This window comes from Protopterus annectens, chromosome 5.part0 (genome assembly GCF_019279795.1).
Source record: "Protopterus annectens isolate FY-2018-M chromosome 5.part0, PAN1.0, whole genome shotgun sequence".
NCBI classification, from domain to species: Eukaryota; Metazoa; Chordata; order Ceratodontiformes; family Protopteridae; genus Protopterus; species Protopterus annectens.
In genome coordinates, this window is record NC_056735.1 from 29,450,933 (window position 1) to 29,474,959 (window position 24,027).

Genomic DNA, 24,027 nt, shown 5'->3' on the forward strand with positions numbered 1-24,027 from the left:
ACAGCATTTATCTTTCCCCCCCAAGCTACTATAGAGTTGATCAGCTCCCACATCTTCAGTTCTTCTTGGCTTGCCATACAAAGTTTTGCACCTAGGTAGAATAATACAGGTAACCTATCAGGAGAGAAAAAGGCCAGAAAGGCAAGAAATGTGGGCTGGCATTAGGTACTAGAAGCATCTCAGAGCTACAGGCTCTTCTGCTTGCTCCAGGTTTGGGAGAGAGAAAAGCTGCTTAGGAAATGATAAAGACAAGCACACTTCTCCAGATCCACTGCCATGGTAAGTGCATAACTTTCATATATTGTAACAACTGGTTCATCTTTAGTAAGAGGTAAGACAGTCTGCAGTTTACATACCCACCTAGTAAAAAGTATAGCTGTGAAATTAAACTTAGCATACCAGTATATATTGAACCAGATGCTTTTTTTATTACTAGAAGCTGTGCCAAACCTTCCTGTACCTTTCAAAATAAGTCTTTACTCATTAAAGGTTTGAGAAAGGTGGTTTATTCCGGACAGTCTTGTATTACTGAAACTGTCTCAAATGAACTGAACCAAACTGTAGTTGAAGATTGCAAACTGAATACTCAAGACTTCTGTAGCTCTGAGGAATAAATTGTATTTGTCCTCTGTAATGGCAGAACTAAGACAAATGGCACTATTTTCTATAGTTTCTGGATGTATGAAGTCCTGTTTTCATAACAAAATGTTCCGCACATTAAACATCTCATTCTTATCACTGCTTTGGCCTGAAGGTTATTTCACTAAGTTCATTTATATCCTTCAGTGAAGCATTTCTTTCTATTGAAAATGTACTTACAGAAACTACATGTAAAATGTAAAATATAAAGAGATACAGATCTGCCTTAAAACGGCTATACTTCTAGGCCTATGCAAGGGGAATACTATATTTATGTAAGATTTATTCTGAAAAAAACTTTATTTTTCTTACAACTGTCCTTGAAATCCATGAAATGGGATTTGTTTCAGTAATTACTTCATAGATAGGTCAATACAGTGTGCAAAACATACTACAATAATCACTACAACCAATATAAACTTGCAATTTTAATTTTGCCCACTGGGTTTCACTTGAGCATTCATGACCTGTTAATTTAAAAATCTGCTGGAATGAAGTCTCTTAAATGTATGATTAATTTATCTGAGAAATTCTTAAACATGTCTTGTAAATAAGCATGTGACAACCATTTGGAGATGGTCTGCTTTGAAACAGGTTGTTCTTTTTTTCTTACCTTCATAAGAAACGAGTAACTGATCAAAGTTTCTGAAGGTTTTAGCTCTGTCAAGATAACAAGTTTGTGGACATCCAGAATATGAAGAATCCATTCTCCCAAGTTTTTAGGTTCTGGAGAGAAGACAGGGAGATGGATAGTTTGGATCAAAGTAAACTCTAGTACCACTTTAGGCATAAAAGAAGGGTAAGTTTTCAACAAAACTACATTTGTGGAAAATGAGACGAGGCTTAACGCATCAAAGTTTAAAACTCCAGACGCTCTTCTTCCATAAGATAGAGTAAAACTGTTTTCCAATTTATGAACCTTAAATCGGTCTGATTCAAATAGAGAAATTGTTAACTTTTCTAACAAAGTTGAACTCAAGGAGGAGCCACCTGTTTTCTAGGAGTCTGGGTATGCAACACTCCTTTCAAAAACATTTTAACAAGGGAATGCACTAAAAGGAAAGGATCCAATGGCCAGACATGCGGATGGCTTACAAATGAACATTGACAAAGTAGTATGAAAGGCCAGAGAATAACTCACAAATATTGTACAGTCTTAGAAACGCAAGCTATAAAAGGGTTCTTGTTTGGCAACAACTAGAAAATATTTTCCATTTAGTAATTAATAGCAGGTTTCTTTGCCTCCATTAACATCCACTTTTTAAGGACATGTTAACAGGTACCCATAAGGTATTAACACTATCATCCAAGCAGTTTGTTGGAGTGGTTTCAATATGGGGTATATCAAACAACTGCTGTCTTGTGTGAGTAGGTCCAGTCAGTGAGGAAGCTTGTGGGAATTGTCCTTGGCTATTTCTAAGACAAAGGAGAACCATGCTTGCCTGGGCCAGAAGGAAGTCACTACAACGATATTTGGAGAGTCCTTCCGAATCTTCAAAATGACTCTGTATATCACAGGAACAGATGGAAAGGCATACAGGAACATTCCTGCCCATGGATGTTGTAAAGGGTGATGAAAAGGTCTACCCAGAGATGTTGTCCACAGCTGGATCATATTCCAAAAGACCCCCCCCCCACAGCTGGATCATACTCCAAAAGCCCCCCCCCCCAATTCAATTTCCATTTGTGAGGGTCTGCCCTGGTACTGCTTAGCTTGTTTACCACAATATTTTGCTCTGACAGGATGCAAGATGCAGGCAGAGTGAGACTGTGTTGAAATGCGATATCCCAGGCTACAATGGCTAGTCTGCTCAGAGAGCAAGATCTACAATAATCCCTCCCCTCAGGTTGTTAAAGTTATCACATCACTGCAGTGCTGTCTGTAATCACTTGTAACAGCTCGGGACCCCCCCCCCCACACACACACATACGATTCAGAGTTGAGGGCATTTATGACCGCCAATTTCTCTTATGTTTGTGTGTTTTGGTCTGTCCTTTAGCTCCAAAGACCCCAGATTTTTACTCTAATACTGCTCCCAAAGCAAAAAGTCTGAGGCATCTGTACTTAGACTATGCTGGAGCTAGAAAGGAAAATGGGTGCCCTGGATTCAGGTAAAACTTATCACTCCACCAAAGCAGTTCCTACAAATCCCAAAACTGGAATTTGGAATGTTCGGGGTTGCTGATGTTGGGACCATACAGATTTTAGGTACCACTGAAACTTTCTCATGTGGAGTCTGGCTAAAAAAATCATGGATGCTGTGAAACAAAGTAGCCTGAGAAATTCCTATGCCCTGAAGTATCGGACCAAGTAGAAAAACTCAGGAAAAGATCTAGATATTGATCTACCTTTTTTTCCTGTGGAAGAAAAGCTCTTTAAATGGAGTTACCTAGACAATACCCAAGGAAAACAATCTTGAGAGGGGTTAACCATGATTTTTGATTGCTCTCTTAGAAAAAAAAAAATCCTTGAAGGAGAACTCACACAAGTGAAAGATTCCTGACACTTAAAAATGTCTCTACAAGGATAAGCAGCTCAGGTAAGTAAAGACAAATGTGAACACCTTGCAGTCTGCAAAAGGACTAGGCAATCTGAAAAAAACCCTTGGAGAGTAACCAATATGGTAATGCAGACAACAAAGTGCAATCCAGATGCAGAAAACCTTAAAAAACATTTGAAATAAGACACTATATATATGCAATAAGCATACTTTGAATTGTTGGTAACAGGCTGTGAGGGGATAGCATTTTGAACTTTGGGACTTTCACAAACTGATTTAGAAAGGAAATATTTAAGACTGGTCTCCAAGAGGCTTTTTTCTTAATACTACTGAACAAAAACTTTCCCTACCAGAGAAAGCGGGAGAGTTTCTCAACCCCCCAAGTCAGTAGCTACTGAATGACAGGAGGGGGGAAAACATTTGATCTGCTGGATGAGGAGGAATCCCTGAAAAGAAGGAAAGGACTCCCACTGCTGCATGCATCTCTGATGCATCACTCTAAGAACCAATTTGTCTGAAATTATCTATTGCCAAAGCAAGAAATAAAGAGTTAGACTTTGGGGGAGATTTAATGGCTTGCCAGAGTGGGAAGAGGGTGATACCATCTGCACACAGTCACACTTGTTGGATTATCCTCGTTTCTGGGGCTCCTCCTCTCTTTTTGGAGACCCTTGCATTTTACTCTGAATGTCTGCTTGCCAGAAGCTCACTGTGTCTGTTTAATTTGCTTTTTTAAAAGGGATACGGAGATGTAAAACCTTTAACAAATGTAGATACGAATGGCTGAAAAATCTGAGTAACCCCAGAATCAGTTTCCTTCTCTCATCATGCCTTTTCAGGACCTCAGCAGCAGATGACCCACATATAACATCTTTATTTAAAGGATAATTCAAAATATAAGCTTTAAAATCCTCAGGTAAATGTTGAACATCTAACCATTTAAACCTTCTCATGACAATTCTAGTAGCAGTTACTTTGGAAAAGGTATCAACTGAATCTTAAGTACACTTCAAATAGTTTTAGTCACATGAAACAGAAGAAATAAGGTAAATCATAGCAGATTTTTTTCAGATGAGGGAGAAGTAGTTTTAATGCTACTCATATTCTTAAAAATAAAAGCATAAACTTTACCATGTGTGCTTATCAATTAAGAATTCAAAAAAAAAAAAAAATAAAAATAAAAAAAAGTGTGGCAGGAGAATACACTTTTTTTCCCAAATTTATCAAAAGCTTTCCGATCTCCATCAAAGAGGGAGGTGATCACGATAATGTTTATCAACAGTAGGATTTGCCAAACAAATCACTGTACGGTCAGATCTGGGATTAGAAGATAAAAATTTGTAAGACTGAGAAAGTACAGTTTTGTACCTACCGTAAATGTAGATGTTCGAGTGCTAATACAGCTGCAGTCATAACAGATAGGTTTTCCTGCCGTCAGGCGGGTCCTCGGTCGGCCGAATTCCAAAGTCTAGGTCCGGCGTCGGATGTAGTCACTTCTTCCCTGATGTCAGTGCGACAGGGGTATAAAAAAACCAGCCAACGCAATTTTCTTCAGTTTTTCTTGCCCCAGATGTCAGGTGCCCCCAGAAGAAAGGCAATACATAAATTTATGTAATAATGTAATGCAATATAATCAAAAAACAGTAGTTGCAAGCAAATGCACCATAAAAAAATACCTCAATCAGGTTGTATGAGGAGGTGTTAGCCATTAGGCCTGTCCCAAGAGGGGAAGGAGGGAGGGAAACCTGGACTGCAACTGTATTAGCACTCGAACATCTACATTTATGGTAGGTACAAAACTGTACTATGTTCATCGTGCATACAGCTGCAGTCATAACAGATGGGTAGAATCCCAAAGCTAAAAAAGGGGTGGTAGGCACTAGGAGGAGCCAGGATGCCCTGCAAGACTGCAGTGGCAAAGCCTGCTCTAGATTTGGAGTATAATGGTAGGTGATAGTGCTTGGAGAAAGTATGTACAGAACTCCAAGTGGCAGCTTCCAAAATATCTTTGGTAGGAACCCCCCTGAGGAAAGCTGCAGAGGTAGCTGTGGCCCTTGCGGAGTGGTATCTGATGCCTGCAGGTACAGATTTACCATGAAAAGAGTAACTAAAGCGTATGCAGTGGGCTATCTACCTTGAGATTGTCTGTTTGGAAATAGGCTTCCCTTGAGCTCATGTAGCATAGGACACAGAGTTGCTCTGATTTTCTGAAAGGCTTTGTTCTGTCCAAATAATAACGTAGCTGTCTGTGAATGTCCAAGGAATGTAGTAGCCTCTCCCCTTTGTTTTGAGGATTAGGGTAAAAGGTAGGTAAGTGAATAGCCTGATTCAAGGCTACCCTGGATACTACCTTTGGCATAAAGGAAGGATTGGTTCGTAAGGAAACTCTGTCCTGATGGAAAATGATGAAAGGCTGCACAGCCATGAGGGCTTGTAGTTCCAAAACCCTGCGAGCTGAGGTGATAGCCAGCAGGAAGGCTGTTTTCCAGGACAAATATTGCAGTTCTGTTGAAACAGTTGGCTCAAAAGGAGGCAGGGTCAGTTTTTCTAGAATGAAATTGAGGTCCCAAGCAGGTTCTGGTTGTTTCCTTGGGGGTTTTATATTGTTAGCCCCTCTGAGGAACTGTCTTAAGAGGGGGTGACAGAATAAAGGAGGATCAGTGTTGTATTCTGCAGAAATGGCTGAGGCATGGATTTTGATGGAGGAGAATGAAAGCCCACTGCTTAGCATCTCAGCTAGGTACTGTAATATTTGGGGTAAGTTCAGTATTCCAGGATTCTGACCCTTTTTCTTATTCCAGGCACAAAACCGTTTCCATTTTGCGGAGTAGGCTTTTCTAGTAGAAGGTCTTCTGGCCTCCAAAATGACATCCTGCACCTCCTTGGAGAGTAGGGTCTGTTGTGATTTTAAGGAATCTTCCATGCGGCTAGATTGAGTGTTTTCAGCTGACTGAAGAGTTTTGAAGTTGTGCTGTCAGTAGAAGAGGCATTAGAGGCAGGATCCATGGTGGGGAATGCGTCAGGCTCCTCAGGATTGGGTACCAGTGTTGTCTTGGCCAGTCTGGAGCAATGAGAATCATCTTTGGTCTGTCTGCTCTGGTTTTTAATAAAACTTTGGGCAGCAGAGGAAGAGGTGGAAAAGCATAAACTGTCATTGTTGTCCAGCTGAAAGAGTGCGGCCACTTTCCAGGCCTGTGGATGAAAGGTCCTTGAGCAGAATTTTGCCAATTGGTGATTTCTGTCGGAGGCAAAGAGATCTATGTCTGGCCTTCCCCATGCTTGAATTATCTTTGTAAAAACTTGAGGATGCAACTTCCATTCGTGTGGATCTGTCATTTCTGCTTAGGTTGTCTGCCAGTGTGTTTTCCTTATCAATAGCTGGCCTGGATGCAGTAGGTCTTTGAAAACTATAATAGCATTTATTACTGCTAGCATTTCCTTTTGATGGACGTGTAGGTGCTTTTCTTTTTGGGACCATTTGCCCTGAATGCACCGATCTGTCATGTGCGCCCCCCAGGCGTAGTCAGAGGCGTCTGTTGTGATGACTTGATTTGCTTGAGGCTTGTGGAAGGATGGGAGACCTGTGTTTCTTTGGCATGCTTGAGCCCACCACAGAAATTCCTTTTGAAGACATGGAATCAGTGGTATTATTGTTTCCAAACTGTGGCTGTGTTGAGACCATAGGTTTTTTAGGTACCATTGAAGTTTCCTCATATGCAGCTTTGCACATGGGATTAGTAGGATGCAAGATGCCATGAATCCCAGAGCCTGCAGGATTTTCCTTGCAGTCAGCCTGGTGAAAGTTGCCAGTTTTCTGAAGTATTGAAGTATTGTTTCTCTGGCGTGAGGTAGGCCATCTGGGTGTTGGTATCCAAGCTGGCACCCAGGAAAATTATTGTTTGAGAGGGTATTAGCCTTGATTTATTTTTGTTGACTGTGCATCCCAGAGAATTCAACAATATTATTAAAAACGCCAGATGTTTCAGAAGTATGTGCTTGCTGTCCGCCTGGATCAGGCAGTCATCCAAATATGGGTATATTTGTATCCCTTGAAGTCTGCAGTAGGCAATTACTGATGCCAGGCATTTCGTGAACACTCTGGGTGCAGTAGATAAGCCAAAGGGCAATGCAGAGAATTGATAAATGTGTTGAACCTGCAAGAAATCTGAGGTATCTTCTGCAATCTTGTCTGATTGGGACATGCAGGTATGCCTCCTTGAGGTCCAATGTTACCAGCCAAGACTCCTTGCCCAGCATGGGAGAAGCTGCTGTAATGTGAGCATCTTGAATTTTGGCATGAGTAAAAATGTGTTTAGGATGGATAGGTCCAAAATAGGTCTCCAATCTTTGCCCTTCCTTGGTACCAGGAATAGTCTGGAATAAAAACCTTGACCCTGTTCTTGTGCAGGTACCTCTTGAATAGCTTTCATGTCCATGAGATCTGAAATTTGTTTTTGTGCCTCTGCCCTTTGATTTTTGTGGCAGATTTGGCATGCCTCTCATTTTTGGAAGGGTGTGAAAGTGGAATCTGTAGCCTCTGTCTATAATGTCCAGGATCCATTTGTCTTTTGTGACAATATGCCAATTTTTTCCACCTAAAGGTGCTGCCATTTGAGCCTTGCTTGGCATGCAAAGGGGAAAGTCATTGGTTCTGCTTTCTGAATGGCTGTGAACTATCCTCACCACCTCTTTGAGTAGGTGCTTGCCATTGTCTGCCTCTAAACGATCCTTGAGATTGCCCTCTACCCCTTGGGTGCCTGTATCTACCTCTTTGGGGTCTGTCTGTGGCTGGAAAGGACCAATTTTTTGAAGGCCAATTTCTACTGAAATGTGGAGGTTGTACATGTAGGAAATCTTTCACTGTTTGCATTGATTTTGCCTTTTCCTCCATTTTCTTTAATACCTCCTCAGCTTTAACACCAAACAATACATCTTTTTGCAGAGGTGCATCTAGTAATTTAGCTTTGACATGATCTGGTAAGGTTTGCTCTTTGAGCCAAACATGTCTACGTATGACTGATCCTGTAACAAGCTCTACATGAGGCCTCTAAAAGCATCAAAACCACATTGCAAGGTATGTTTACCCAATTGTTCTGCACTATGTAACAAATCCTGCAACTCCAAGTCTGGTTGTTCAGGTTGTGACATTTTGCTTTTCAACTGTGATAACAGAAACTGTTGGTATTTTAATATATAGAACTGACAGTTTAATGCCCTCATGGTTAAGGTGGCCAAGGGGTATACCTTTTTCCCCCACCTTTCTAAAGCTCTGGAATCTCTCTCTGAAGGTAATGAATTTTTAGCAGTGGAGGCCTCAATTCCCTTGGGACCCTGTGAAATAGTTTCTGGGTCAGCCACATGGCTTTTGTATAGGAATTGGTGTGAATCAGGAACCCGGTAATACCAGTCAGGCTTGACTGGAGCTGGAGGTAAAGAATCTGGGTTAAGGCAGGCCTCTGAATACACATCATCTAGTATGTCTAAGACAGGAGGTATAGCCAGAGGCCTGTGCTGAGGGAGCAAGAGGAAATCCCCAAGCCTTTTCTTGGAGTCTGAGTACTCTTGGCCTTCCCAGTGGAAGTGTTCCCTCAAGGTATGTAAGGTTTCCCCAAAAGAGTAATCCTCAGGGGGGGGGGGGGGAACAGAGGGAATGGACTCCTCTGCATCAGAATCTTCAAAAGGGGAGTATGAATGCTCCTGGTCTTCAGAATGTTCTGAAATAATGGAGGCTTGGTCTGAGGAAGGGGATTCTTCCTCCACTCTGGGCCTTTTGCCCAGGGGGGGGGGGGGGGTTTGAGAACCCCTGATAAGAGTAATTAAATCCTCAGCCATTTTGAGCATCTGCTTTTTAGGCATGGGGCCTTGAGAGGGGCCCTGTGGAGCTTGTCTTTTAGTATGCATGGCTGCTTTAGACTTCGTGAAAGCCTTGATTGAAAAAGAGGAGAAAGGCCTGAAGACACCTTGAGAGGTGGCAGGCCTGTCTAAACTCGGAGTTTCACCGCCAAGAGTGGCTTCGGTATCTGTAGTCGGGGTGTGGGCCGAAGAGCCTGCGACCTCGGGCAAAGAAGACACCGCCAATGAAGTGTCATCGGTAGTCAGGGGCTGCGTAGGCGCCTCGAGAATCGGACCACCTGTAGTCGGCTTTGGCGTGGTGTCAGTAGAAGTCGCGGACCTCGTATGTCGGTACTTATCTTTGCGTCTTTTACTCAAAACTGGAGTCGGAGTATCAGACGACATAATGTAATTAAACTTTTTGCCAAAATAGTGTTGGGCGAACTCCGCCCGACGCTTAATAGTGCGCTGCTGAATGTAGCACAAAAACGACAGGCTGAGACGTCGTGGTCTGGGCCTAAGCAAGGAATGCAGAGGGAATGAAAATCCATATGCGGTATTTGCTCCCCACATGAAATGCAATAATTAACTTTGTCTGACATCGGTCTGAGGCAAGAAAAGTTTCCCCAACGGGGTACTTAGCTTTAAAGAAGACTTCGGTTGAAAAATATTCGTAATCTCAGGAGCTGGCCGACCGGCACTTGCGAGCTGCTTCTGTTTCGGGCACCGCGCGGCAAGAAAGACTGGAGAAAATGGCGTCGGCTGGTTCTTTTATACCCCTGTCGCACTGACATCAGGGAAGAAGCGACGACATCCGACGCCGGACCTAGACTTTGGAATTCGGACGACCGAGGACCCGCCTGACGGCACGAAAACCCATCTGTTATGACTGCAGCTATGAACATCTGTACACAATCCAGCTGCTTTCTTAGGGGCAGCAGGTTGGCTATCAGGAAATCTACAGGCTGTAATAAAAGCATCCTCTAATGACAGAAGTACACAAGGAAAAGGAGAAAGTTTATAAAATCCCAGTTGTAACAAAATAGATTTTTTTTTAAAGATATTGGAATATCATTACATTCCCAAGGAAACAATGGTTTCATTTTAGATATGGCGTCAGAAAAAAAAACCTCTTCTAAGGGACTTTCAAAAGTCGGCTCAGAATCTGAAACAATTATGAGTGGAGAACACAAGTTGTTCCCTCAAAATAATTTTGGTGTTCATTATATTGGGAAACATCAGAAAAAAAATAAAACTTTTCTGCTTACCAGTAAAACATGAATGGGGGGGATCAAATACCCGAACTGACCTCCAAGTTAAGCCCAATAAAGCATTGTCTAAAGAAACAGACATTTCCATAGAAGCAGACCAAGTTCTGTTGAACTCATCACACGTGGGGATAGGTATCCCAGTCTGAATAGGCAGAGAAGCATTACTTACTCTTCTTTTCTAAGATTGATAAGAGTTCTCCCATGCCTGCCAAGGCACTCCAACAGCTACAGAGGATGTGTCTAACCCCTGATCCATGGTGGCTGAATGGACTATATGAGAGGAAACCAAGTAACACAAGATGAACAGTCTGAGAAACTGAACTGTCAACAAAACTCTAATGCAAAAATGCTGTAACAAAACACCAAAAGAAACATGGGTAGAAAATCAAATACCTACAGAAAATAAGAGTAAGATGAAATTGTTTTCTTTGTGGCACTTAGAGTTTTATTAAATGGAAAGACAACAACAATTTTGTAATACGAAAAAAATATATACCTTGTGTGAATGTTTTTTTTTTGTTCATTTGCATCTGAAAACCAAGCTTGAAAGCCTTGCTTTTGTTCACACTCTAGGCTACACACTACCAAAGGTATAATGTTGGCAATCTGAGACTGATAAAGCACATTTAAATGCCAATGTTTAAAACCCACTTTTTTTTTTTATGGCTCTGTAGCTGGAATAAGTCCCCTAACCTAATTAGTTTGTAACTCATAACAGTCTTCATTATGCAACAGAGGAGACAAATGAAATCATTGTTTAACTATGCTTTTTTTCTACACGTGACATGTTTAGTGTTTGATTACAGGGAAGGAAAATTACTTTTTAAAAACAAAAAGAAATTGACGTTTGAGTGGAGTTCTCCTTTAACAAAAGTTTAAAAAAAAAACAAAGAAATTACAGTTTTAATAGCATTTTATTTTTCTGTTAAAAAGCACATCACTGTTAAAACGGACTGAAAATAATGGGGCAATCCAATAAATCACACTATTTCTTAAAATACAATTATTTCACAGAAAAGTTAATTTTCCATAAATTAAAAATGTGGAAGATTTCTCCCCTGAAAGGAACTTATTTGCCCAACAACTGAGAAATGCTTGCTGACCACCGAGCCTCAAAAGCCCTGAAGAGGAGCCCTTTAGCAACACGAAAACAGACCGGCTTGGTACCCAAACCATTGATTTTCTTCAGATCTATTTGAACCGTCAACAGTTTGGGCATGAGGAAAGTGTCCTTAAGCTCCGTTAGCCGGTAGGATGATAACCCATATTGTTAAGGATACTGGAGCAATAATCAAATGATGAACATCATCCTTTGACAACAGTAGCCACATAGAGGATGCTGTTCTAGAAATGATGCCCAATTTGTACTGCTTGGCAAAAAGTGTTCACACTGGACCAAGTGGCCCAAATACAGTGTACAGTAATAGAGTAACTTCCGATTTCTGTTCTGTTTTTAGTGAGGTATAAAAGACGGAGATGGTCACTCTTCTTAAATTCCTGTGTCCCTTTGATGCAGAACCTTACTATGTTATGGGAATCATGCAATGAAGAACATACTCTTGATTATTTTGGTAGGTGAGGAAGAACAATGGGAGATTTACCGATTGTTTATTGTAGCTACATAGGGCATGAACGATGGATTTGACCAGAGCACAAGATCTTCGGATTGTTAAATACTGCAGCTCGACAGACTCTGTGTGAAACTCTTATAATCATATTTATAAATAACCAGAAAAAAAATGTTTCCATGACCGTTTAAGGCTGGCTTTTCCTGCTTGTTCAGAAATGATTTGGTGAGTACCTCTAGGATGAAATAATAGTACTAAAATAGCAATGCATGGTTGACTGGTGGTTTTAAATAGAAGGTGTTTTGAGGAAGGTCTTACATAGGGCAAGTCTGGTGTCTTGCATAAAAAATTCAAAAACAGTTGCCAAATGCAACTTAATGGCAGACTAACCAAATAACTCTACAAAGTACTGCAGAAACATTTACAAGGGAACCAATGTTGGGTCTATTTTCTTCTGTGTGGCCCAGTTTTGAAAATGTATCCAAGTTAACTTTTTATACCTTTTAGTAGAACATTTCCTCAATGACGTTAAAATCTCAGTTACTTGTGGCATAAACATATTAATGGTGTTAGTGGTTTACACATAGCACACTCACTTTAGGTGCTGAAATATCGACAAGGCTGTGGGTTTTACTTTCACACCAATTACCAGGATTAAATTTTCCAATACTGACACTGTAGTGCGGTATGAGGACTGCACTCTGTCCTTCGGACGAGATATTAAACAGAGGTTCCATCTGCCTGAGTTGGTGGTATCGCAGTTAAATGTAAAAGATGCCACAGCACTTATTGGGGGGGGGGGGGGGGGGGGAGTAGTGGAAGCTGCCTGGTACCTTCACCAAATTTCCCTTGGGTCTTCCCTGAAAGAAAGAGTGAGGATAGCCTTTCCAACAAAAGCAGTAAGTAAATAAAGAAACCTTGGGTCACTAATTACTATGTCACTTAAAAATTCTTTGGGGGGAAAAAAAAAAAGGCAGGATCAACCACTGAACAGGCAACTGTATTCTGGCATTAAAGCATGACCCGAGGTATCAAAAGAAGTGATAAAAAAATAAAGCTCACAGCAATACGGGTGATTAAAATGGAGTGCGTAACACACAGAGTATTTTACATGGGATGCTGGGCTACTGGCCTTCACAGAAAAAGGGAAAGGTAAGGTAAGTTGCCACATTTTTTTTTATTTCTAAATAGTTAGATCAACCAAACCTTTCCAAGTAAGTGCAACTGTGAACATCTCTGTAATCAGGGATTAGCTTTGTCTAATATTTGGGAGGAAAGTCTTTTTAAAAAAACTTGACCAATTAATAACATTGTCTTTTTTTGTGTAAGAAAACATTAGCTGAACTTAAATAACAAATAGCTTAAGAACTATTTTCACCTTTTAATCACATTAAACTTTTGGATCTTACTAAAATGCCTCTTCTGCTTCAACCTGCAATACATAATCACAATATTTTGCTTCAGAATCAAAGAATCGGTGACAAAAATTTCCACTTCTGAAATATCTGACTGTGTGGAACTTTGTTGTAAAAGGATTGTACAGCTACTAAAGAGGCGAGGTGAGCATTATAAAATTACCCAAAAGCTATATTACAGTTATTAATGGATACCATCATCATCTTGACCAAGCCAGACTTTTTCAGGTTTCTTAGATAAAATGAGTCTTAAAACAAGTACGTCTCAAATAATTCAACTTCTTATACTTCTACTTTAATCTTAAAAGATCATATTTGTCAATACAGCAAGTTTAAACTAAATTCATCGCTTGAGAATTAAGCCCTATGAAGAACGTTTTGGGCTTATGGAACTACATTCCAGTCACTAAATTATTTTACACCGGATATAAGATTTATCACAATGTCTATCTCACCCCTTAAGAAAGCAGCCTACTTCCCCAGACATTCTCATAAATGTAGTTTCTGCACAGTAGAGGAACCAGATGTTTTGCAAACATTCTGGTTTGCCCTCATGTTTGATGAACTTGTACATTCATAAAATCAATGATGACAACCTGGTAACTTGCAATTAATAATGAACTGAATTCTCAGCTTTAACAAGTCCGTCTCATTACTTGCCTTACTGAGTCAAATTCTATCACTTAATGACCTAATATGAAGTAAATGTCTGAAAATTTTCATCTAGCCTTAGTAACTATTGGGGGCACGCCAATTTTCATTAAAAGTTAAGAAAAAAAAATCTTTTAAGTAACAAATTTACTGGAGACATTTCAAATTAACACAAATTTTTGAAGTTGCCAACTGAAGGTACACATGGTCATCTGTAATGTCTTCAATGATTGCTTTGAGTTGCTCTGTCAACTGTGTGCACCTGGGGTCTCCTATTTTTCTCCTTGATATACTCCAATCTATACTTGGGGCCAATGAGGAGATGGAGGCTCCCGATATGATATCATATTGCTGCCAAGGAGTGTTTTAGCTTTAAACCCAGATTTCATTTCCTCCATGTATACCTATTCATGTCCGGTGGACATGCAGTGGGGCTGTGCTGGCATATAGTCTCCTACTCTGCAATTACTCGGCTGGTCTCCACCAATTTGCTCTTTAGGACAATGCCCCCCAGCTTAGCACAAGCCTCCACAGGGATATAATACATGGAGCATGCAAGCGTAGATGGGTTTGCCCATGCTTCCCTTGCCAGCACCACAGTCACCAGCGACGCTAATGAAACCTGGGTTGCCTGGGATGTAAGTGAGAACATTACTCTTCTACCCCATGGCACTGACTTGCTGCACATGATCATCAAGCATAGTCATGCATTTCATGTTTTTTTTTTTGCTTTGTTTTAATGTCTTGAAAAATAGTTTAAAAATATTTACAGCACAGCCTGTTTGTTCCATACAGGAAGAAATGGTCAATGTATGCCAACAGTAGCGGTTATAAACTTTCCACGCTAAGCCTTTGCTGTGCAATAACTAATGGGAGATGGCAGATGCATCCTGTAGGAGGCTGTGAATGATACATAACCTCTACCTACAAGACACGCATCATAAGGGCAAATGCAGAAATGTGGAAGTATGCATGATGTCATTAGACAAGACTAGAAAGGGAGAAAATGCAGGCTAGCAAATACAGAAGATAAAAGCCTAGATAAAAGCCTAGAGAAGCATCAGCTAGCAATGTCAATAATAAAGATGAAATAAAATAAATTGAAATTTTTCAGGAAAACAATGGCCTTGGAGTTGCATTTAAATAAGCATTCACAAATCAGAAATGAAAACGAGACTAAATATGACTGGATAACGGACAATTGATAGATGATTCACTCCACACTGTTTTACACCTCTTCATACAATCTGATGGCAGAACCCATCCCAAAAACACGCATAAATTGAATACTAAGAAAAATGTACAGAACAGCCATTACAGCTAGTGGTGCCATTCATCCCTCACCTTTTCCCCATTTTTGCACATGGGGTTGGGGTTGGGGTGTCACATCAATACGGACTACTACTTAGAGCCAATAGTCACACCTTCGGGTTGCTGGGATGACATGATCGACAGACCACGATGCTTTGCCAGAGATGGCCTGCACCTGTTGCTCTTGGGATTCCGGATACTGGCTAAGGCTCTTGCCACCCCATAGTGCATTTTTTAGGCAAAGTTCAAATGACAAATTCACCACCGTAACATGTACAAGCAAGCAAAATCTGAGGGTAATGCTACTCAATGCTAGAAGTCTAAACCTCAAAATGCACTCACTCGAGGCACTCCTTAAAATGGAGAACACTGACATCTGTGCAGTGACAGAGACCTGGTTCAAAGCTCCAGAGAGCACCCCTGCATTACCAGGCTACAATTCATACCACACCTTTTGGCCACCTAACCTGGACCCAAACACTAAAGGCGGAGGCGTGTCCATATTCATTAAGGATATCCACACCTCCAGGTTAGTTGCACAGCATAAGTCATCTGAGATTATCCAAGTGCAACTAACGCTGGGCAAGACTGCAATCCAAATTGTAGCTTGCTACATAACCCCCACACCATGCCCCATGATTCCCACTCCTCACAAGGGAAAATATTAGGGTACAACCCAACACCCAAATAATGGGCGATTTCAACTACCTCACCATTAACTGGGAAAACTACTCATGTACCAACTCTTTTGCTCAGTGTTTTCTGGAATTCATAAATTCCAATGCCTTGGATCAAGTTATTCACACCCCCACCAGGGGCAGCAATATCCTAGACCTGGTCATAACATGGTCGACCGGTGTTCCACACCAAAGGGCAATTCCTCATTGGTCAGATCTGACCACAAGCTAATCACCCTATACATCCACACCCCCCCCCCCATTAGGGAAACCACCGTAAAAAACTTCTCCAAAGCCAACTTCACACTTTTTAAGACAGAAGTGGCAAACTTCATGACACCCATGCAGATGAACAATATAGGTACGACTGCTGAATCCTACACAAATGCACTTTATAAGCACTTACACGAGTGCATGGATTGTGCTATCCCTAACAGAAACAAGATGCGATCCACCAAAAAAAGGAAGCTAATCTGCTGGCCCTCTGCCATAAACAAACTCTACAACAGAAGAAAAACTGTTGCAAAAAAAATAAAAAAAAAAAAAAAAAAAAGAGTAAATCTCATGACTGGAGGAGCTCCCTGGTCAGCCTCAGTAAGAAGCTGAGAGCCCTCAAAATCCTCCAAAGCTAGTTATGAAAACAAAACTGCCATTGACTCTAAAGACAACCACAAAGCATTCTATAGCTATGTCAAGAATCTCAATGGCAACACTCTGCTCTGGGTTACAGCACAACGGCACTAAATATACAGAAACAACTGATATTGCCAACATCCTGGCAGGTTCAGTGCTAACTTCACCCCCTCTCACCCCCTAGAGGGCCCATCTCTAGACCGTAAGAATGTAAAGTTCGTGTAATCACAGCTGCACAGGTAAGAAAACATACTCTCCAAAGCCAAGAATACAGCATCCATGGAACCTGACAATATCCCAGGCTGCATTCTAAACGAACTGGCACCCGACCTAAGTACCATGTTCAGTCATAGCCTCACCTCAGGCTTTGTGCCCACTGAATGGCGCACAGTGACAGTTATCCCACTCCACAAATGGGAAGCCACAACGGACCTTGGGAACTACCGCCCCATTAGCCTGACGAGCCTGGTCTGCAAGGCCATGGAACATATCATCATGGAACTCAAACACATTGGTAATCTCCAAACTCTGGACCCCACCCAGTTTGGATTTGTGGCAGATCATGTCTCCTAAACCTGATAGCCTTCTTTGAAGCAGTCACCAAAGCCATAGATGAGGGTAAGGTGGTACACAGCCTATCTAGATCTCACCAAGGCTTACACATTCCCCCACTCTGAAATTATAGATAAACTCACTAAACTAGATATAAATCTCTATGTCACAAGATGGGTTGCCAACTGGCACACGGACAGAACCCACACTGTGAAAGTAGCAGACTCCAAATCCGGACTTCAGACCAGTGACAAGTGGAGTACCACAGGGTTCAGTCCTGGGTCCTCTCCTGTTTGGTATCTACTTCTCTGGAGTACAGACTAACACAGAAGGTCTTTGGCTAACGAAGTTTGCAGATGACTGCAAAATAGGAGCCATAATTGAAACTCCCAATGATGTGGACATCTTACAAAAGGGCCTCACTGAGACAGATGCCTGGTGTCAAAGCCATGGCCTGAAGCTCAGTGCCAAAAAGTGCATTGGCATCCCCTTTGGTAAAAACTCTGTACCCATGCACTACCACATAGGTGGTAGTCTACTTAACACCAAAAGTGTGATAAGAGACCTTGGGATATAAGTGGACAGTAGTCTCTCCTTTGATAATCACATTGCCACAGTGGTCAGGAAATCCTACGTGGCACACCATCACAAAAGGTTTCTCATCCAGAAAAAAAAGAGGTCATTGTTCCTCTCTACTCATCACTCATTAGACCCATTACAGAGTACAGCGCCCCTTTTGGTATGTACCTCACAAGACATCAACAACTGGATTTGTCACAGAAATGCCTCACAAAGAGGATTACTGGCATCAAACAGATGCCATATGCAGACCATCTCAAAAAGCTCTAGCTTTACTCCGTCGCATATCGCCTACTCAGAGGCGATCTCTGCCTAACATACAAAGCTATGTCAAACCCAGAGCTGCTGGACATGCTCCACTTAAAGAAATCCCAATCCCTCCGAGCTACACTCTCTGTAGGGACCTAAACCTTGTCATCACAATAAACAGAACATGCTGGAGGGATAGATTCCTGTCACAAAGACTTTCCATACTCTGGAAGAGACTACCTATCTTTGTCAAACAAAGCTCCTCATTAGTACTCTTCAAGAAAAATTTTGATGATTGGATGGGAAATAGGAAATTCACCCTGGTGATCACTTTTGCGGCTCTGCTCGACAGGGGCACAGGAAAATAATTTTATTGGGTGGCAAAAGCCAGGGTACCTTTTTGGCTAGGCTTATATAGGCCCTAGGGCCAATAGCCTATTACCTACTATTGAACCAAAGTCATATCTGTTCTTTCATATTATACATGAACTTACTCCTACGGCCAACAGTTTAGAGTGCGCTATCCACCTTCTGCATGTCTTTGGAATGTGGGAGGAAACTGGACCAACAGGAGAAAACCCACACAAAAACAAGGACATGCAGTCTCCACACAGAAGGCACCCCCAACCAAGAATCAAACAGGAGACCCTCTTTATGGAAGCTATCAAAACTACCCGTTATGCCAGTGTGCTGCCTCAGCTACCAATATCTACTGGATATACATATGAAACTGCACAATTTTTAGAGAATTTGAAAATCAAATACTTAGAACATGTTGTTAGACAGTACATAACCCTAATTCAACTACATAAGATTCTGATGTTTTTCACAGTCTAAACAGCTCCCAACCACGACTGTACTAGATATTTATCTAGAAAACAAAGCGGTTTACCAGGTGGAGAGACAATACAACACTTTTAGAAGGGACAGATACTGATCCCAGAGGATTAAGGCCATTCAAACTAACTCAGTCTTCCAGAAGATGGATTTATACCAGGTCAAATATAAACATACAGAGTTGACATGTATATAGCATTTGAAGGAAGGAAACAAATGCTTGTAGAAGAACTCAAAATCAAAATAAAACAAGTGCAAGAAAATGGTTGTACCATAGCTCAAAATAGGTTTAAAAAAAACATAAGTACATGTATTCACTTACTCATTTCTTCAGTCATCTCCATCTTCATATTCTCCTTCTGGAAATTCTGCATAGTTTGTAGTGTTTTCTGGGGGTCCATCTTTTTGTTAACTGCTTGCATGGTCTACAAAAAAAATACAGTAATTAAAGTAGTTGGCTATTCTAAGTAATAGACAGCAATTAGACATATGTATTGCTTCATTGATTTGCTATTATCCATTTAATTATATTTACCATTTTTAATAATGACTACAAAGCAGAAAAGCCAAACAATATTTTAACAATCAAACAAATGGAAGATGAATCATGGAGCAAGGATGGTACAGTCCATAAATAAAGATCTCTTACTGCACACGCTGCAAGCATGTACCGAAACAATGCAGCTCCAACCAGGACAGACTGTTTATATAATCTGCATGGTCAGTCGGCAAACATCCCAAGGACATCTGTTATGTCACTTTCCCCAAGCATAAAAACACTGCACATCTGGCTACTTTTAGAATGTTGCAGGTACACAACCACATAGAATTACAAACACTTTTTAAGAACACTTTAGGCAATAGTGCTCAACAGGAAACAGTCTGCACTGTGGGTCTATTTTATTTTTTAATCACATCACGTGTACATAATTAAAAATATATGTATATTCAAATAATATATATATCTATATCTCTCTCTCTCATATATATATATATATATATATACACATATATACATATATATATATATATATATATATATATATATATACACACACACACACACACACACACACACACACACACACACACACACACATATATATATATATACACACATATATATATATACACACACACACATATATATATATATATATATATATATACACATATATATATATATATATATATATATATATATATATATATATATATATATATATACATATACACACACACACATTATATATATATATATATATATATATATATATATATAAACACACACACACACACACACACACACACACACACACACACACACACACACACACACACACACACACACACGTGTGTACATATTGATAAAAACACATACAGAAATACCACACATGCATGTCTATTTAATGAAGTACCACCTAAATGATGACCTCGGTCATCCAAAGTTCTTACTCAGTTCTAAGACTATATGATGCTGGAGTTCAGCTTGAGTAAAGTAGTTCAGGACTTAATATTCACAGAACAAAAAGCCTTTAAAGTCTCTTTATTTAGGGCTTTTGACAAAATGGGCTGCTATTTTGATAGATTGAAGTTTAACATACCATATTCATGCACATTTATATATGCATATGTGTATTTGTACGTACGCATATTACAGATATTCATAAAATTGAAAAAAGAAAAGAAGCAAAAAGACCCTAAACCCATTATATTAATAACAATGCACTAATTCAGTAGGTGATGTTGCATGTACAAGTACAAATTAAATTTGATATACTACACATTACAAGGAAAATGAACTCCAAAACCCAGCACATACTGGTTATAATGCCTATCCCATGCATCTACTACATCTGGAGTATGTCCATTTCAAAGAACTTGGTATCTGTACTCATATGATGCCAACATAAATTGAGGAAAAAGAAGCTGAAATATCTAGCCTGGTGGGACATTTTTGTCAAATCTTTTGTTGAGAATGCTGAATACCCAGTTTTCTTGGCAGTAAATTTTGACGGCATGAAAAGTACAGTTTTGTACCTACCATAAATGTAGATGTCCGAGAGGTATGCATCTGCAGTCCTAACATATGGGTTGTCCTGCCTCAGGCAGCCCTTCGGTCAGCCGGATTCCAAAGTCTGGGTCTGGCCTCGGCTGATGCACTTCACCCGACGTCATAGCTGCTGTCAATTGGGTATAAAGGCATCAGCCGACGCCATTTTCCTCAGTGTTTCTTGCCCCAGATGCCAGGTGCCCTCTAGGAAGGCTAAATTTGGATAAATGCAAATGATTCCAAACAGTAGAGAGCAAACAAAAATAAACATATATGTACATATATACAAATACACCATAATAGATTCCCCCAGCTAGCTACAAGATGGGCAAATACCCGTACCACAGAGGGGAAGGAGGGTGGGTAATCCTGACTGCAGATGCATACCTCTCGGACATCTACATTTATGGTAGGTACAAAACTGTACTATGTCCTTCAAGGATGCATCTGCAGTCCTAACAAATGGGTAGAATACCATAGCCAAACTGGGGGAGGAGGCACTAAAAAGATTATGGTGTAGTTAAGATCCCTTGCAAAACAGCAGTGGCAAAACCTGCTCGGGATCTGGAGTATAAAGGCAGATTATAATGCTTGGCAAATGTATGCACGGAGCTCCAAGTAGCAGCCTCTAAAATGTCTCTGGTAGCCACTCCTCGTAAGAAAGCTGTAGTAGTGGCTGTAGCCCTTGTGGAGTGAGGCCTGATGTTTTCTGGAGTTGTCTTTCCATGAAAGGAGTAACAAAATCTAATGCAATTTCCTATCCATTTTGAGATTGTCTGTTTTGAAATTGCTTTCCCTTCCATTCCTGCTGCGTATGCTACCAGAAGCTGGTCAGTTTTTCTATTGTTCTTGGTTCTGTCCAGGTAGTAGCGCAATTGCCTGTGTACATCCAAGGTATGCAGTAGTCTTTCCCCCCTGTTCTGTGGGTTGGGGAAGAATGTTGGTAGGTGGATTGCTTGGTTCAATGATACCCTGGAGACCACCTTTGGCATAAAAGTAGGGTTAGTTCTCAAGGACACTCTATCCTGATGGAAGATAAGAAAGGGCTGTACTGCCATTAAATGCCTGTAATTCAGAAACCCTTCTTGCTGAAGTGATTGCAAGCAGGAAAGCAGTTTTCCAAGATAAGAACTGTAATTCTGCTGTTGCTGCTGGTTCAAAAGGGGGAAGTGTTAACTTTTCTAGCACAAAGTTCAGGTCCCATGTAGGCAAAGGTGGCTTCCTTGGAGGCTTTACATTTTTAATTCCTCTCAGAAACTGCCTGAGTAGAGGATGAGAGAAGACTGGAGGATCCATGTTATATTCTGCTGAAATTGCTGATGCATGAATCTTGGAGGAGTAAGACAGGCCATTGTGGAAAAGCTCTGCTAAATATTCCAGGATGTTAGCTATGTTTGCCAATGATACATTTTCTCCTTTTGCTGTACTCCAAATGAGGTATCTTTTCCATTTTGCTGAATAAGTCTTCCTTGTGGAGGGTCTGCGAGCCTCCAGGATAATGTCTTTAACCCTCTGAGATAAATCTGGGTTATTTTGTTTTATGTAAGATTCCAAGCAGCTAGCTGCAGTGTTTTCAAGTTTGGATGCAGGATCTTGAAGTTGTTCTGTGTTAGCAGCAAAGGAACTAGAGGTAGAGGTAGAGGCCATGCGTGCGTCCGAGCCATACTCCTCAGAAGTGGGTACCAATGCTGCCTCGGCCAGTCTGGAGCTATCAGTATGATCCTTGGGTGATCTTCTTTGATCTTCAGTAGCACTTTGTGCATCAAAGGAAGAGGTGGGAATGCATATGCCGTTAGGTTTTCCCAACTGAAGGATAGGGAGTCCACCTTCCAAGCAAGCGGGTGGTATGTCCTTGTGCAGAATTTTCTCAATTGGTGGTTGTGTGGGGATGCGAACAGGTCTATTTCTGGTAGCCCCCATTTCTTTGTAATGGATTTGAAGATGTCCGGATGCAGCATCCATTCGTGGGCATCCGTGGTAGTTCTGCTTAAGGTGTCTGCTAGTATATTTTCTTTTCCTGGCACAAATATGGCCTGTAGCTGAATGCTGAGGTTCAGGGCCACATTCCACAGGTCCATTGCCATCCGGCATAGAGGATATGAATGTGTGCCTCCTTGCTTGTTGATATACCACAAAACTGTGGTGTTGTCCGTCCTTATCAGCAAATGACCTTGTTGAAGAAAAGGTCTGAATGTCTGAATTGCCCGTTTCACTGCCAGCATCTCTTTTTGATTTATGTGTAGGTTCAGCTGGTCCTGTGTCCATAGGCCTTGTATACACTTGTCTGCCATGTGTGCCCCCCAACAGAGGTCTGAGGCGTCCGTTGTGATAGTCTGGCTTGGGTGAGGGCTGTGGAAAGGCAGTCCTTTGTTCAACTGACAGGCCTGAGCCCACCACAGGAATTCTTGCTTCAGGCATGGAATTATTGGAATTTGGGTTTCTAGGCTGTGCTTGTGCTGAGACCATAAATTCCTTAGCTACCATTGCAACTTCCTCATATGTAGTCTGGCATGTGGGATCAATATTATGCAGGATGCCATGTAACCCAGGGCTTGCAGGACTTTCCTTGCTGTAAGCTGGTTCTGCGTTGTTAATGCCATGAAATAGAGTGGTAGTTGTTTTGCTTTTCTGCTGTGAGAAATGCCATTTGATTTGATGTGTCCAGTTCTGCACCCAAGAATGTAATCCTTTGGGATGGTACCAGTCTTGACTTTTTTATGTTGACTGTGTATCCCAAGGCCTGCAATAGGAGAATAACCTTTTCCAAATCTTTTGTTAATTTGTTCTTGTTGTCCGCTTGTATCAAGCAGTCGTCCAGGTATGGATAAATTTGAATTCCCTGAAGCCTGCAATGAGCAATTACTGATGCCAGGCATTTCGTGAATACTCTGGGCACAGTAGATAAGCCAAAGGGCAATGCTGAGAATTGATAATGCTCTGATCCTGCAAGAAATCTGAGGTATCTTCTGCAATCTGGTCGAATAGGGACGTGCAGGTATGCCTCCTTGAGATCTAGAGTCACCAGCCAAGACTCCTTGCCCAGCATGGGAAGAAGTTGCTGTAGGGTCAGCATTTTGAATTTTGGAACAATGAGATATGTGTTCAGAGCGGACAGGTTGAGAATATGTCTCCATTGGTTTTCTTTTCTTGGCACCAGGAAAAGTCTGGAATAAAATCCTTGTCCTTGTTCCATAGCCGGTACCTTTTCTATAGCTCTCATCTTTAGTAAGTGGTTGATTTGTCCTAGAGCGTTTGTTCT

The 24,027-nt window shown here is 41.0% G+C and overlaps 1 protein-coding gene across 2 annotated transcripts in view; it reads right to left on the reverse strand.

The window, feature by feature from the left end:
* CHMP2B (charged multivesicular body protein 2B) overlaps positions 1-24,027 on the reverse strand; it is a 244,297-nt gene that overhangs the window by 55,049 nt on the left and 165,221 nt on the right. For both annotated transcript variants that reach the window (XM_044072081.1, XM_044072080.1), the window contains exon 4: positions 19,038-19,140. In XM_044072081.1, coding sequence (XP_043928016.1) covers positions 19,038-19,140 — 103 coding nt within the window. The remainder of the gene's footprint in view (positions 1-19,037; positions 19,141-24,027) is intronic.